This window comes from Rutilus rutilus (assembly GCF_951802725.1).
Source record: "Rutilus rutilus genome assembly, chromosome: 3".
Taxonomy (NCBI): Eukaryota; Metazoa; Chordata; class Actinopteri; order Cypriniformes; family Leuciscidae; genus Rutilus; species Rutilus rutilus.
This window is the reverse complement of record NC_140211.1, coordinates 27,612,150-27,629,196: the sequence shown is the minus strand read 5'-3', so window position 1 is coordinate 27,629,196 and position 17,047 is coordinate 27,612,150. Positions and strand designations below refer to the sequence as shown.

General features: G+C 40.2%; 1 protein-coding gene across 2 annotated transcripts in view; it reads left to right on the top strand.

The window, feature by feature from the left end:
- Positions 1–17,047, top strand: part of ambra1a (autophagy/beclin-1 regulator 1a) — a 120,110-nt gene that overhangs the window by 83,734 nt on the left and 19,329 nt on the right. For both annotated transcript variants that reach the window (XM_084405256.1, XM_084405255.1), the window contains 2 exons: positions 13,736–13,846; positions 15,279–15,487. In XM_084405256.1, the coding sequence (XP_084261382.1) occupies positions 13,736–13,846; positions 15,279–15,487 (320 nt within the window). The remainder of the gene's footprint in view (positions 1–13,735; positions 13,847–15,278; positions 15,488–17,047) is intronic.

Here is a 17,047-nt window from a genome sequence, read left to right as displayed (position 1 = left end):
TTGGCAGGTATACGTCAACAACAACAACTGCAACATGGAGGGGTTTGCAATACAGATGTTGTCTTATTTACAGCATGACGATGTGTAGCTGCCGCTCTGGTCTACTGCATCTTATGAGGCAGCAGCAGAAACATAGGAGGCTGGTATATGTGGCTTTATTCCGTGCTGTACATATACAAAACATATCGTCATTTTCTGCTCGACCGGCACTTTGCAACAACGCACCCTTGTTTCTGCAGCGACTTTCAGCATGTTTCCTATAAAGACGTTTGTGTTTTATGTGGCGTGAGACAGTCACATAAACCACGCGAAATGCGATCAGAGCAGTCAGACTGAAACGGATTTCCAGAAATGCTATACGAATGTAGCTTGAAACGGATTTGTAAAATTCTGATTATATGTGATTTATTTTGCTGTTCACGCTAAATCTGATCAGATCGAATTTGGACTGACAGTCTGAACGTAGCCTTAATGATTGAGTCACTGAATCATTTATTTGATTTGTTCAAAATGGCTGATTCATTCAGGAACAGAGCAAGTGACTGTTCCCATTCAATTAGTTCACTCGGTACAACACATGACTATGGTATATCGCTCTCTTGCGCCATTTGCTAAAGACACCTTTATTCACGCCTGAAAGGCCAATTACGCATGACAGCGTTTGTATACTGTTGTTTACCCACCCACAGCATATAAATGCAGTTACATGTGTTATTCCCTTTGTTCTTCAGCTCTTCATTGTGCTGCTAGAACACCATCACGCCACATTTTCATGAGAAGAAAAGCCTGCGGTGATGATTCTTGTCGAAACTAAGGCAGAAAAGAGAACGTTTTTAGCACAAGTTTAGCTTTGCTAACGAAGGGCTAATAAACTTTTCTCAAACAAAATGTCCAAAAAATGCCACATTAACAAGAAATCCCATGGTGGTGACTCATGTTGAAGGAAAAGGCATAAAAGAGACGTTTTTAGCTCAAGTTTAGCATAGCTAACAAATGGCTAATACATTTTTTCATGAGAAATATCTGAACATAAGTTCTCGCCCCTGACCTATGGCATGTGGGTGTTTATGGTATACTCACGAGCACTGTCCAGTGTGTTTGGAATTGACCATTCTAGGCTGGATCTCTCCAACCCCAATGCATGTGTGCACTGCCGGTAGATGTATCGTTCCACACTTAAGCGGTGTAAAGCATGTGCTCGGCGGGGCCATTTTTGGAGGCCACAGGGAGTTGGGACAATCGTGTGGAGGCCGAAGAGTGTTGATGTAGTATTCACGACAAGGTTCCTCTGGCTGCCCTTATTAATTACCTCAAATAATTTAAGGTGTTACATCGGTGGATTTGCCCAATGCATATTGCCACAGTCCACCCGGGGCACAGAAAATGTTCTGAAGTCTCTTTCGAAGTGATTGCCTACAAGTTTTATTTGATATGGCGCAGACCTGCGGTCTCCCCTGGAGTGGCATTCGCGCTCTTGAATAGTGGCGCAGATCTGGGATTGGTTTCGGCTGGGCCATTGTCGCATGTACTCTGCTGTACACAGAAGGGTCTGTCACTGAGTTTTGTGGCTTCTTGTTGGCCAGCGAAGACATGGTATGTGACACCATAAGGACACCATAATGTCTTTCTCTATGTAGGGACCTGCTGTTCCAGCCAGGAGGCAGATTCTGCACCCTCGGCCGGAACTGTGAGAGAGAGGGAGAATCTGATTGTAGCTACAATACAGAGCACTTGCATTACTTAATTTTCTGTGTTCCGCTCTGTCTCACGCACGGTTGAGAGCGTGAGCCTTTCAAAGTGTGCTCCTTTGGTCACGTGGGTGGAAAGATGCATTCGGCACATGTGCACTATCTAGTGGATTTTGTTTTCAAGTGCTCTCTCTCCACCTGTTTTTAGGCTCATTACAAAATGTAATGGTGCCATCATGACCTGATGGTTGGTCTGGAGGCTATGTGTGAACCTCCATTTGAGCCTTTAGAATCCTTGAATCTAAGGCTGCCCTGTCGTTGGTACTGGCATCAGCAAAGCGCATTGACCAGCTTTTTGTTGTGTTTTCCAACTCCCCACTCCCTTGAAAAAGGGGTATGTGGAGGTGCTTGTCCCTTGCGTTTAGTTCAGCGACTTTGCGGGACGTGAATATATGTCCCATAGAGTGACTGACTGAATGGGAAATGATGAGTTATACATATAACTACTGATCCCAGAAGGAGGAAAGTGAAAGTGAGGTACAGCACCTCTGAGCCCCTAACAGTCGGAGGCTCGGTGAAGAGCTGGACTGACAGGTAACCCTGCCCACATGGTCATGCGTCATTGGCCTTTCAGGCGTGAATAAAGGTGTCTATAGCAAATGGCACAAGAGCACGATATCCCATAGTCATCTGTTGTATCTTGTTTCTCTCCTTCTGGGAACAGTAGTTATATGCATTGATTTGCTCAACGTTTTTGAATGAATGGCTTTATTCAAAAACACAGATTCATTCAGAAACAAAACACTGTTGTATGTTGCTCGGAGAAACGCTACAGTTCTGCTTTGTTTAGAACTATTTTCATTGGTAAATAGAGCGTAAATAAATATTGACAATGTTGTTTCTTATGTGATTTAATATTAACTTATTGTTAATTGAACTGTTGTATAAAATCAGTCACATTTGCAATCGGTCTGATATTAGGAAAAACAGAACTCTTGCTTGTGTGATATTGCTAAATTATCATAGATATATAAACAAGAACTCATACAGAAGCATTTTTTCCCTCATAGCTTGAAATTTCCAACTTTGACTGGAGGGCAGTGTATATATATTAAAACATACAATTCATTTATAATGTTAAAATCACGTTATAAGGATTGATAAGAATCAAGTGCAAATGCCGCTGAATAGGATTTAATTCGTCATTGCAAAGATGGTTCTAGAAACTAATCATTTGTTGTCTTCATTAATGAATTGTATTTTTGACTACTATTTTGAAAAGTGTTGTGTTCTGATGTAACGTGTGTGAGAACAGAAGTAAATGAGTAAACAAGATTGATGAAGTTCCCTTCTCTGGTCTCTTGTGCTTCATTGTTTTATAACTCCTGACAGATACCACAAATTGCCAATGAGGATTAGGCATTTTTTCGTTATAGTTGGTCTCAAAAATGTCTGTTTCTAACGTGTCTTGCCCGAGTTTTTTCCTGCATTGCCCCATTAAGCCTGCTATGCCATTCAGCACATGGCTGCGGATATATCTACGATTTATTGATGCTACAGGGTAGACTTGCTGCGATAGTCGGTGTTACTAGTGTTCAGCTGCAACACCGTTTGCATCACTTGCAACCTGCCCGCCACTGTTGTTTTGATTTTTTTTATAGTAATAAAAAATATTTCGTTCAGTTAGAAAACAAACACTGCAATTAAAAACTGGACACGTCTGCTCAATTCAGTGTGAACCGAACAGGAGTCGCAGCACAGATCAGCAGCAGGAGTCAGATTTCACCTCACTTCGCCCATTTCCCATCACTGACAGACAAGACGATGGCAGAAGATTTGTTTTCAAAGCAAAATGTAAAAGCGCCTATTTAAGCGAGTTTGTCATTGTACTGTTTTGTTGTTGTGTTTTTCATTAAGAATAACAAACCCACCATTCAAGCAGTTGCCGCCCCCGAATTTGCACTAATTCTAAAGTAAAATGCGCACGGCCGCACAGGCATTCATAATGGTGCGTGTCCACTGGCGCGGAGCAGAGCGAGCATTTTCAGTTTATTCCTATGGAAGTTGAGCTTCTATAGGAATTAATTGAACATGCTCGCTCTGTTACAGTCTTACGGTGCATGTCTACTGGTGCAGAGCACCTAAAAACTCCAACGTTATAAGGATTGATAAGAACCAAATGCAATCGCCGCTGAATAGGATTTAATTCGTCATCGCAAAGATGGTTCTAGAAACTAATCATTTGTTGTGTTCATTAATTAATTGTATTTTTGTCTACTATTTTGAAAAGTGTTGTGTTCTGATGGGAATACGGTATTACCGGTGTTGTCCCATGTCGACAACATGTTCCTCACTGTCACATCCCTACTACAAGGGATGCCTGACAGGAAGAAAGACAGAGAGCTGTACTGCTTCACTGGTTTGGCACACAGGGACAACGGATTTTCTACTCATTGCCTAACACAGGTACAACATATAAGGATGCAGATGGTGCATTGAAAGCCTACTTTGTGCCAAAAGCTAACATAGTAGCTGAATGCCACACCTTCCGTAGACGTTGTCAGGCACCTAACGAGACAGTTTTACAGTACATTGCTGTTTTGCAAGAGCTTGTTGTTTCATGTGAATTTGGTGCCAGTACTGACAAAATGATTCACGATCAGTTAGTAGAATGTGCTTAGCCCACTAATATGTGAGAGACTTTTACTAGAAACTGATCTTACACTGGACAGAGTTTTTATGATAGCAAGCCAGATTGAATCTGCTGCTGATCAGGCTAAATCCATTTCATATTCCCACCAAGTTACCGCCCCTGTACAAGCGGTGCCGCACACAGTAAAGCGGGAAAGCCGTCACATGCACCTCTTAATTTTGCTTAGATGGGGAAGTGGAAGTCATGCTTTCTCTATGGATCGGAGGCACACTTATCTAATGCCGTGAACTGTCCGGCTGTAACTGCTACATGCAGGAAGTGTAAAAAGATTGGACATTATGCTAAACTGTGCTGTTAAAATTTAATTACCAGAAGTTACTATACTGTACACCAAATATTCAGCTAGTACTCCCAGTATTACAAGCACATTGACTATGTCTACTTTTGACTTGTGTGGTGGATTTGGTGGTTGACAGTGGGTCTTCGATATTTACCCTGCCCTACAGCACTTATGCATGCCGTTTCAGTAATGTCGCAACACACAGCCAGGCTTGTGATGTATTCAAAAGCCCATATTCCGGTGGTTGGATGTTTGTCAGCGAACGTTTCCCTATATGACCACTCGGTTCCTGATACGTTCTTTATTGTGGACAAAGGGACACCTCTCATGGGGAGGGACTACATGCAGTGCATGTGAGGTTAGAAAACAATCAAGTCCTGCCTCCTAATGCCCTTCCTGTGCCTGCTTCTCCTGTGCCAGTCTTTCAGTGTACTGTTGCTGAGTCAACTGAGTTTAGATTTGTTAAAATTGTGCTAAAACTTTCGGATGTGCTAAGTTTATTCACCACGTAAAGCTGGATGAAACGGTCACACTTGTGCGGCAAAAACTTTGCCATCTGCCACTCTCTGTTGCTACTCACTCTCTAGTGCTGTGTCTAGGCTGTGTGCAGCTAGGGTGATAGAAAGCATCGATGCCTCTGCATGGGTGTCACCAATTGTTGTTATGCAGAAAAAGTCAGGTAAAATTAGGATATGCGTTGACCTTAGACAGATAAAGCAGTGATCGTGGGCCGAACTACTCTATGCTCTAAAAGGTTGTGCTGGGGTTTTTTTCTACCATCAACCTGACTACTACATGCTTACTACAAAGTGCTGCTGCATGAGGACTTAATTACTCACAACGGATCAGTTTTTGTTGTGTTCCTTACAGATTGGCTTCAGCACCTTTGGCATTTTAGAATTTAGTTAGGGGTTAGGGGCTACGTTTCACTCCTTACATGGACTTATGCCATTATGTCACTTATGTCAAGCTCCAGTGCATGCATGTCTACAAGATCCAAATGGATTCAACTGGTCAAAAGAGGCTACAGAAGTAAAACAACTGATAGCAAACAGACCTGCTTTGGCATTATTCAACCCCACACTACACACGATTATCTCCACAGATGCTTCTGACTATGGTCTGGGAGCCACACTTTCTCAGGTCAGCCCAGAAGGCATTGAACAAACTGGCCTTTGCGTCACGTACGTTGTCTACTGCTGAGCGTAAATATGCCATGGTGGAAAAGGAATCACTAGCGTGTGTGAGCTGTTGAGAGGTTACTTTTTTAGATTTTATTTAGGTTTTTATTCACATATAAACATTGATCACCGAACATAAACAGAAGCTCAACCGTACTTGCTTGACACGCAAGAAACAATCTCACTAGCCGCGTTTCCACTGTCGGGCCAAAAGCGGGCTTTTTTTAAATAGACCTAATGGTAAGTCACGTTATTTCTGTGTGACTAATGTGCAGTTTTGACACAAATTAATTATGATCAATGTATCACTTTTTATTGTAAACCTGTGGTAAAACATTGATTCTTGGGTTTTAAAGTAAGTAAACAACAAAAATGCCTGAAAAAGGTCACTTTTATCATGTTTGTTTTGCGATCACGCTGTGTCCAGTGATTTCCCTCTGATTAGTTTTCTGATAAAACTTCCATTTGTTGGTGAAATGATGGGTTTGTGTGACGTTGTTCCAGAGAGGCGTGTTACGGGCATGTTTTAGTGAAGCGCTGTGGAGCTTCTGGCCCGACAGTGTGTTTCGGGCTCGGTGCTAAACGTGGCTACTGGTTCTTGCGGAAGCTCAAACTGCCGGGGTTCTGTCACTTCGCCTGGTATATTCTTGATTTTGTGACCGAGCTCGGACGAAACTCCTTGTCTTCGTGTGAGTGTGGTTTCGAGTGTGCTCGAGCTGTGCGCTCTCTTGTCCGCATGCCTTGTTTCATATTCTGAGCGTGGTGTTTCCCGGCACTCATGCACTCATGTTTCGGGACACTCAAGCTCCATGTTTTGTCTCTTGTGTGAGCGCACTGGTTGTGTGTTTGATCACTCGCCATGCACTCTTGTGTTTTTTGAGTGCTTAGTTTATGTTTCCTTTGTCCAGGTGCTCATGTCGTGTCTGTGTAGCATGCTGTCCGTGTTTTCATCAGCCGCGTGCTTTTGTGTTATGTTTTGTGTGTTTTGTGAGTGTTTGTTCTCATGGGGTGCATGTTCCTGCCTTGTTTTGTTTGAGCACATGGCTTGTGACTGTGTTCAGTCATGTGCTCATGTTTTTGTTTTGTTTGGTGTGAGCACATGGCTTGTAATGTTTGTTTCTTTGTACCATGTCTGCTCTCCTTTTTATTGTCTTAACCCTGCCCTTCTTGTTATCTGATTATTGGTTCATTTGTCTCACCTGTCCCTCCTCATTACCTGCTTTGTTTTGCTCCCTATTTATTCTCCTTGTGTTTTCAGTCCTGTGCCAGATTGTCATCTGATGTACCCACGTTCCCAGTTGGTTCCTGCCTTGTCTTGTCCTGCCCAGTCCTGTTGCCCCCCCCCCCCTAGATTTTGTTTGTTTGTTTTCAATTTTTTATTATAACAAATAAAAGCCCATTGTTCTGCATCTTGAGACCTTTCCTCATCCCTTCCCTCAACCCTGACACAAACATGCTACTTAACACGCAAGTATGAACCTCATTGGTTCTCGCACTTCAAGCAAGCATGATTGAGCTTCCATTTACCATAACTGATGAATACCATATGTGAATAAAAGCCTAAATTAAAGGAAATTTTGACTAAAGCACTCAATTTATATGGATTAGTTTCTTTTTATGAACTTTTTGAAGCGTCAAAGTGGTAGTTACATGTCAATGGTGGGACAGAAATCTCTCTGATTTCATTAAAAATCTTATTCTCTCTGATTTAATTTGTGTTCCGAAGATGAACGAAAGTTTTACAGGTTTGGAACGACACGAGGGTGAGTAAATTATGAAATAATTTTATTTTTTGGTTGAACTAACCCTTCAAGGACAACTTTGTCTTCCGAGGCTCACGGCTGTTTGCACTTGCTGCTCTTCAATTTGTGCTGGTCTCCATAGCGCACAAAGGACATCAGGGAAAGGTGAGAACTAAATACCGCCTTCATGATCTCAATTGGTGGCCAGGGATTGATTCTCAGGTTCAGGATGCTGTCCGTTTCTGCCACGTGTGTCAGCTCAATGACCAAACTGTCAAGTCACATCCTGCTCCTCTCCAGCCGGTGTTGCTGCCAAATGGACCATGGCAGAAAGTGGCTGTGGATATACTCACGCCATTTGATACTGTTGCATCCTACTCCAGGTTTGCTATAACATTAACTGATTATTACAGCAAATGACCTGAGGTCTCCTTCACTCACACTGTAAATACTGATTCTGTGGTTTAGTTTCGGTCATCAGTCTTCAGCCGCCATGGAAATCCATTGAGTATAGTTACTGATAATGGTGTTCATTTTATGTCTGCTGCTTTCGCTGCTTTTCTGGAAGGAAGGAATATTCATCACCATTGTTCTTTTCTCTACTACCTGGCAGCTAATGGTACTGTAGAGAGGTTTAACCCTGTGCTCAAATACACTGTCCAAATGGCCATCCTGCAACATCAGCCATGGAAACTTGTGCTAACTGACTTCTTGCAGGTGTACAGTACAACTAGTACTTCAGCCTTTTAGCACCTCTATGATTCGTACTCCTTGTTTCCAGGAGGGGGAAGTAAGGAAAACTCCTTGTTTCCTAAAGTAAGGGTATGGAAGCCCTTGCAGCAGATCTAAGTAACATAGTCCTTTAACCAACTAGGCTTCCGAACATCACATTAGGTATAGCAGTATGAGTGTAGTGAGCAGTGTTCTCAGCCAGAGTTGTTGATGTGCATGGATATGCAGTGAGATGGGAAGCATTCCATTCCATCACGAATAACACAGTACCCACCCAAAATCTTTTGGCAACTGTGAGATGATCAGTAAACTTTCCATGTCCCTAGAGCTCCCCCCACAGCTTTGGAATAGATATTTGACAACACTGTTGTAAAAACTCGTTGGCGATTCTCAAACACCAGAGGCTAGTAGATCAACGACATCAAAGGAGATGGGACATTCTTTAAAACGTCTTCTTCATTCGGGTTCGAACAGCGTGAGGGAGCGCAATAATGACGGCATTTTAGCAGATTTCTTTTGGCCGTAAAGCAATTGTTTACATCGCGAGACCTGATATCACGCGAGACTTCCTGACGCGGCGGCCGGCGACCCGCCGGCTCAAAGTTGCAAGTGCGGATTTGTTGTGTTCATTAGTGAATTGTATTGTTGACTACTATTTTGAAAAGTGTTGTGTTCTGACGTAACGTGTCTGACAACGGAAGTAAATGAGTAAACAAGATGGATGAAGTTTGCTTCTCCTGTCTCATGTGCTTCATTGTTTTATAACTCCTGACAGATACCACACCATTTCACCTGTTCCAGAAGTGGTCAAATGAGCAACGGACAAACTGCGAGAATTCATTTTTATATAAAGATTTTATAGAATTTTATAGAATTTTAATCTTTTCAGATCCTGTCTATAAACTGCAGCACAAACAACGACCTGAAATGTCTCATTGCAAAATGAACTTAAGCATCGGGAAATACTCAATACCATATAAGAAGAGAATTCTAGATAGCATTTACATACAACATTACTTCCGGTACTGATGATATCACTGTTTAAAAAATACAGTGGGATCGCCAGTATTTTGAAGCATTAGTATTGTAATACTATACACGCGTCACAATGTGCTGCCATTCACATCAGGCTGACAGTTGACCTTTGAATTTGATTTGTAATGAAATCAGAGAGATTTCTGTCCCTCCATTGACACGTAACTACCACTATGATGCTTCAAAAAGTTCATAAAGAGAAACTAATCCATATAGCAATGGTTTATAGTTTTCAAAATCATGAAATCATAATGACATATTTCATTTTGTTTCCAAGTAAAATGTAAAAAATATATATATTTAATACAGTAAAAAAGTGTATTAGGCTTATACTGTGACATGAGAAAAACAGACAATTTGTTAATCACAAATATTTGTTTGACAATGGTCAGCACAAAATTCATGATCGTGACTACTCCCACGCACGCGTTCCCATCAGAATATTAGGTGGATAATTCAGAACAATAATAGATATTTTTTGTTTGTATGGTTATCATTTCTGATTTCGCAGTCTATATTTTTCCAACAAGGCTTTATGCTGCAGTCAAGCCATTTCATAATTACCATAATTATTAGGTGATAACCTGGAACGTTCTACTTGGAGATGTTCACGTCCTCTGACTCAGAATTATGCGTTACTATGGCAACACTATTTACACGGAAATAATTCTGTGTAATTTGAATAATAAGTAGACAAAACCGCAATACAACAAATGACAGATGTTATTTGTTATTCAAATACCTTATTAATAAACACAGTTTTAGAAGGACTTTGTTTTGTTCTTTCCAGGTTATTCTTTCTTTATTATTATATTAACAATATTTAATTATAGGAATTGTTAAATATTGTGAAATAACTGCTTACAACTTTATTTTACTTAAAGTTAAGTCAAAACTGCTGCCATTTCTGAGTTTCAATATGATGTTGTTTACAAATTGTAATTACAAGTTCTAAGAAGATGGGAATGCATTTACTTGTTGGAATCTCATAATTACGGTAACTCTGACATGGCATGAAGCTCCGTTATTCATGTCATCCTTCAAATTCATGTAGCGTTTCCCATCTCTGTCCTGGATTGTAATTAATATATAATCATACGGTGTATATATAATACATATACATACATATTGTCATACTGTAGTCCTCTTGGTGGCATTTCTTTCCAGAGCTCCCCTCACTGATCTTCAGTTAGCCATTGGCTTTTTGGTAACACTTTATTTTGATGGTCCCTTTTGAACATTCTGTTGACTATAAGTAACTTTGCAACTACATGTCAACTAACTCTCATTAGAGTATTAGTTCACTGTCTGCTTAATATCTGCTAACTCTTTATTGTGATGGTCCTCCAACAGACATTGTACTAACTATAAGTAACTTTGCAAGTACACATGGGCGTCGGAACCATTGTATATGGGTGGGACAAGACCCACCCACTTTTTAAGACCAATGATATTGGACCCACTTACTTTTACCGTCTCTGATTCAGCGCATTTGTCTTTTCATAGCGTCGTCAGTCAAATCCATTCCACTTGAGGAATTCCCTAATAAATTCAACTCCATTTCCGCTGAATCGCTACATTATATTTCTCAACGAGCCGCAACTGACGAAAGTAACCGCCCGTTGTACCCTTCCAGTCAAATATTGCGTTGCAAACATCAATAACAGCTTTAAAAAACCCTTACCTGTCAGGGATCACTGGTGATCCCAGATTATTTTAGTTCAAAATATGTTTGAGCTTATATATCTCAATATTAATAACAGTCTGGTTAATTTTGAGTCTTGAACTATAAACTCTCAAGTGTTGGCTTTCTAAATGTATGTGTGTTATGTTTCTATTCAGAATTACTTATGAGCAGTAACCTTTTTATTTTGGGCATTTCATGTATGCAGCACTTGCCAAAATTGGGGGTGATGGGGAAGGGGTTAAGTTGTGACCATGACCATGGTATTAGGGGGATAATCCACGGATAGCTGTGCATTTAATGCATGACGTGGAGGCAAAGAACCGCCCGACGTGAAGTGGAGTTTAGTTTACTTGTTTTAATTAAAAGGCACCAGAATACATGAAATGGTATTTACTCCAGTAAACATTTTCCTGGGGGAGGACCCACCCACTTTTCTTTTTCTTCCAACGCCCATGCCTGTACATGGCAACTTATTCAAACCCTATAACCCCACAAGTTTACTAATACTCTACTAACACTCTAACAAGAGTTAGTAAACATGTAGGTGCAATGCTACTTATAGTCAACAGAATGTGTTAAAGGGACCATCAAAATAAAGTGAAAACGGATTTTCTGAACAGCTTTCGCAAGCATGCTGTAAACAGAATGACACCAGTGCCTTAAAACATACCTTTTTTCAAATGTGCATTATTTTTTGGCTAGTATCACCCACAACCTCTGGCTAAAGTTGTAAAGTGTCCAAGGCCAAAACAGTTAACAAATGCAAATAGTTTGTCATCACCTTTGGTTTTTAGAAGGCCAGAGATCATAAACATCAGAACTGTCAGAAGTTATTTGTCTTGCACTTAATTCACACATTCACAAATGCATTCGCACTTGATATTTGCAATGATTTTATTTTAGAAGGATGGGCAAAATTAAGTGACTGTCACCATACAGGGTGTGCGCAGCAGGCAGACAGACAGACAAAGACTCAGAAGATGAATATAATTTCAACACAAAGTTTAATAAACCCACACAGGCAAGATAGTCCAATAAGGGCAGAGAAACACACCTAACGTGAACGTGACCGAACACACAGCTGAAACTAATAACACAAATGAGGAGTGGGAAAACTAAACAAAGGAGACAGAAAAAAGACCAAGACCTTGAAAATATGGTCTTTGACTTTTTTCATGGTCTTGATCTTATGGACTTGGGAGCAGCATCAGGCCTCAGTCTTGACTCTACCTCAACCCTCTCCTGGTCTCTGTCTTGACTGGGACTCGAATAAGCTGGTCTCAACTACAACGCTGACTTCTTAACAGGATCTGTTGCATTTTTCAGGAAATCTCAATGAGACAACACATTTCAGAGATGGAAGGATTGATGCTGTTTTGAAGAAAGTTTAGCCCTACTCTATATTAGGCTGTTCATAATATATAGTCCGTTTGTTTGTCCCATCCCCTGTACATTTATTTACCAGAGGTTCAGAATGCTGTATGTCTTCACCTTTCTCTGAAAGCAGCTAGGATGACGCACAGCTTTCTCTCTGTCAGTACCCATAAAGCTCTTTACACTACAGCTTTTGATGGACATCGGAGGGAGAGGGATCGATCTGACTGAAACTGGTAATTAGCCTCCAGTGGTTCCAGATATCAACCTACGCTCATGCTGGGGAACACCCACTTATGTGTGTTGAAAAAAGATAAATTGTAAAGTGCACAAATATTGATTTGATAGTTTAAGAATGTCATGCAGGCCTTCATAACTTGTCTCCTATCCATTAAAGAGCACCATCAGCTCAAAAAAAAAAAAATTCCCCCAGAAATTAATTACCGTTGCTCTGTAATGTGCAAGTATGCATCACTACTCACAAATGTCTCCTCCTTCTTGACCTGCTACACTCTTTGCTTTCCTTTAGTTAGCCTCCCTTAGAGAAATGAGAAAGAAACAAACGGACAGAGAGAATAGTAGAAGGGATAAGGGGGCACGAAAGAGAGTTGGACAGGCCCACTGGGAGGCAACATCTCCGGGAACTATTGGTTTGAGACAGGTGCACAGGATGGTTGGATAAAGTGGATGTCAGCCTTGGCAACTACGGGACTGTCTGTGCTATGCTAATGAGCCGCAAAGATGCATTGTGGGAGTCCGTGGGGAGTATAGCGAGTTTCTTTGAGCTAGGCAAATGAGCAGTCAACGAACTACAGCTCTGAAATAGCCGAGAAAAAGAGAGGTTTCTCCTTCTGTCTGCTGCTGTTGAAGCTCAGCTCTTTGTTCTCCTGCTGTGTTTGCTGAAGTTTTTGTTTGTATTTAAAACTGACAAAGAAAAATGAGGGTTTCCCATTGTTTTTTTTTTAGGTAATGCTTTATTTCTGAAAGAAGAAAAAAATACTTTTTACTCTGTATCCTGATTCATGGGATGTTTGTCCGATTATCTTTTTATATATATTTATTTATTTTCTATCAAGTAACACATTGAACCCGTTCTTCTTGCTTGCTTTATTTAATCTCTGTACAATTAATTAATACCAGTGGATTTCACCTTAGAATTAAAAACTTTTTAATAATTTGTTTAAATAAAGGTCCATCTTTTTTCTTCTTCTATGTGCAACATTTTCCATGAGCCTTACCTGGACTTCTCACTCTCTCTTTCTTTGTCTGTCTGTCTATGTGACCATGGAAATATACCGTGCAGTGATGTACATTCAGATGGCAATGGCACTTCTGAACACTCTGAGAGAATGTTCACCATCAATAACAGTGGAGGGGTTGGAACCAGCAGCAGCAGGGGTGGAGACAGGGTAGGGTGAGTATAAACTATTATAAAAATAAAAATAAATAATGTAATTTTTATTTGTTGGTCAAATTGAGTATATATCAAAGAGCTGTTTCATTAATAGCTTTTCATCCATTCTGTTGTGATATGGTGTATATTGTGTGACGGAGGATTCACCTCCCTTCAGAATTATTGCAGAGTAGCCCTCCAATTGCTGTCCAAGGTCCGGGCAATAGCAGCGTGTCACTTAGTGGATGTGCATGATAGCAGAGCTATCAGCTGTGAGGCTAATTAGACCTTCTCACAGCAGCCATGAATCCAGCATGTTTTGCTGACACTTTTTTAGAAAAAAGCCTTAGTGAGGTGTGTTGACTGCTGATCCCATGTTGTTGCTTTTCATTATCTGACACGTTGGTGCCACACTTGTCCACAGTGGACTTAATGAGGCATCTTAGTCCACTCTACAGCAACGGTGCTTCACCCAAAATTGTGATGGAGTTTCCGTCTCCTCTCAAAGCATAACCATCCTGGCCATTATATTGCAAGTTCAGATTCAGGCTGGAGCAAGTGGCTGAGAGGAAGTCCACAACAGCATATGACTGCGGGCATCACATGATTAGGCATACATGATCATAATAATGGTCTACCACTGCCATTATATGTCTGTCTTTAATACTTCATACTTAATCCTTTTCAAAACAAGGCTTGATCTTGGAGACTTTGCTTTTTTTAGGTAAAAATTACATTTATTGTTTAATTCTAGTAATTCTTGAATTTCAGTCAATTTAATTCTACTTCCTTTCAAAGTAAAATGTGAATTATCAATTGAATTGGTATTTTAAAGATAATACAGTTCTGTATGCCACATGACCCTGTCTCCAAGTTTAGTGTTTATGAACTGCATTTCAAAGGTCATCCAGAAATGTAAATTTTGTAATCATTTACTCACCCTCATGTTGTTCCAAACCAGTATGAATGTCAAAAGAAGATATTTAAAAAATACAATCTATAACATTAAAGTCAGTAGGGTTCAGTATTGTTTTGGACCCCACTGAGTTTCATTGTATGGACAAAAACAGTTGGAACATTCTTCAAAATATCTTCCTTATGTTCCACAGAAGAGAAAAGTCATACAGTCAGGTTCAGAACAACATGAGGGTGATGATGATGTTAATTAACTGTCTATAATTTTGGGGGGAGGCTTTGTTTGGTTTGTTAGCATTGTGCGCAAATAGTTTTCTCCTGTAGCTGAATCACTTCTTCTTGTATTATTCTCATTTGTAAGTTGTTTTTGATAAAATGCATTGTAGTACGTCCTGACTTAAACTTCTATGAAAGAAAACAACCTTGAGCTTTACCTAGCAAGCAGTTATACAGACACATATCTTGTTCTATCTGAAACTCCGTCAGCCCTGTGCAGAATTGAACTGTCTGTAGACCTTGGGATGTGTCTTGTTTGTAGGAACAGCAGGACTGATTGGCGCTCACACAGAGAGATGGGCCTGATGAATGCGATTGGTCTGCAGCCACGACATCCCGCCCCCACTGTTGCATCACAGGGGACACAGACACAGAGTTTGCGGCTACAGAATGCAGAGACACAAACAGACCATGACCTTCCAGATGAACCTCAGCAGCCCAGCACTTCTCAGGGGTCACAGGTTACTGATGGTAAGACTACATTACTGAGCTCAGGTGAGGTTTGTCATTATGGTGAAAAGACAAATCAATCCTTGGTTAGTTTCCCATCTCTTCGCTCTAACATATTGGCTGCTTCTCTCTGCAAAAATATTCTGTATCCACAAAACATTCTTTTTTGTCTCACCAATTTGAATAAATTCAATCTGACTGCAGATTCTAGTACTCAAACTTCTATGTACCTCAAACTTACTGTATCTGTCTACATGTGCAGCTCATGTATTCTGTACATACAAAAGCAGCATTTAGTGTCGGTGCTACAGTACCACAGCAACAAGAAGCTGTCAGTGCTCCTGTCAGAGAACGTGGCCACAACTTTCATTACCTCAAAAAGTGTTGTTATTGTTTACTAAAACTGTTAAAAACAGTGTTTGTTAATTAAAATAAAGCAAAATTAAAATAAAATATAAATATTATGTGAAAAAATTGTTGCCTTGGTGACTAACTGCAATAAAAATCAATTTAACATGGATATATAAAAAAATATTAAAATGAATGAAAATGTCAAAAGCACGTAACAAAATTAACTCAAAATTAAAAAGTAACTAAAACTTAAACTTAAATGTGAAAATAAATGCAAAATTTGAATAATGACTATAATGCTAGATAAATAATACTAAAATAACACTGCTGCATCATCAATGCTTTATAACCCCCGTCATGTTTATTGCTGTGGTGCAAATATCAATCCTCAATTTTGGATCTCACCGTGAAAGTTGTCTGATTTACATGCCAGTTTCTATTTAACTGAGTATTTAGGCTCATTAATTGGGATCGAGCTCAGTCGGATCATTTGTTTTCGAATGAGGTGTTTACATAATGATTTTTCATTCCATTTGAGCTTTCACTTGAATTTATGGATTACCTGGCTTCATGTAACCATAGCTCCCGTTTGGTTTTGTGTTATCTGTCATTCTGTGGCCTTTAGTGAGAAGCCTGAGAGGTGAAGAGAGAAGATTGGGTGCTGAATTTTGTCCTTATGCTAAAGGTAATTACAGGGGACAGGAGAGGCCACTACACTGGGCAAGTTAATGTGTGTGTAGTATTGCTCTCATGTTTAATGGCGGTTAGCTTCAGAGAGAGCATTTATGACAGAAAACACTACATTGCATCTGCCATTTTCTGCTCTGCCAGCCTCCAGTACCCATCAGCCCTCTTCAGCTCTCTGCTCTTATTACTCTTATTCCGCATGTCGCTTTTAGCAACAGATGAATAAGCATGTAACTATTTTGAGGTCCCAGATATAAATTGCAGAAATAAGCAGAGCGACAGATTTAACCCAGCTGACACTTGTATTTTTAGATAGTTGGGCTGTTTAAATGTGTTTTATTTATAAACATGGTTAGCAGTCGGAGCCGCTGCTGGAATGATGTGTCTGATATAATTCCTGGTGGGAGCTCAACTTCAGAAGATTCAGATCATACTGTGTGCGATATTTAGCAGCACATAATTAATCATTTACTTCTTTCCATATCTATAGATTGTAGTTGTAAATTTGACCATCTGTCTGAAGTTTCCAATCAAGTTTTATTT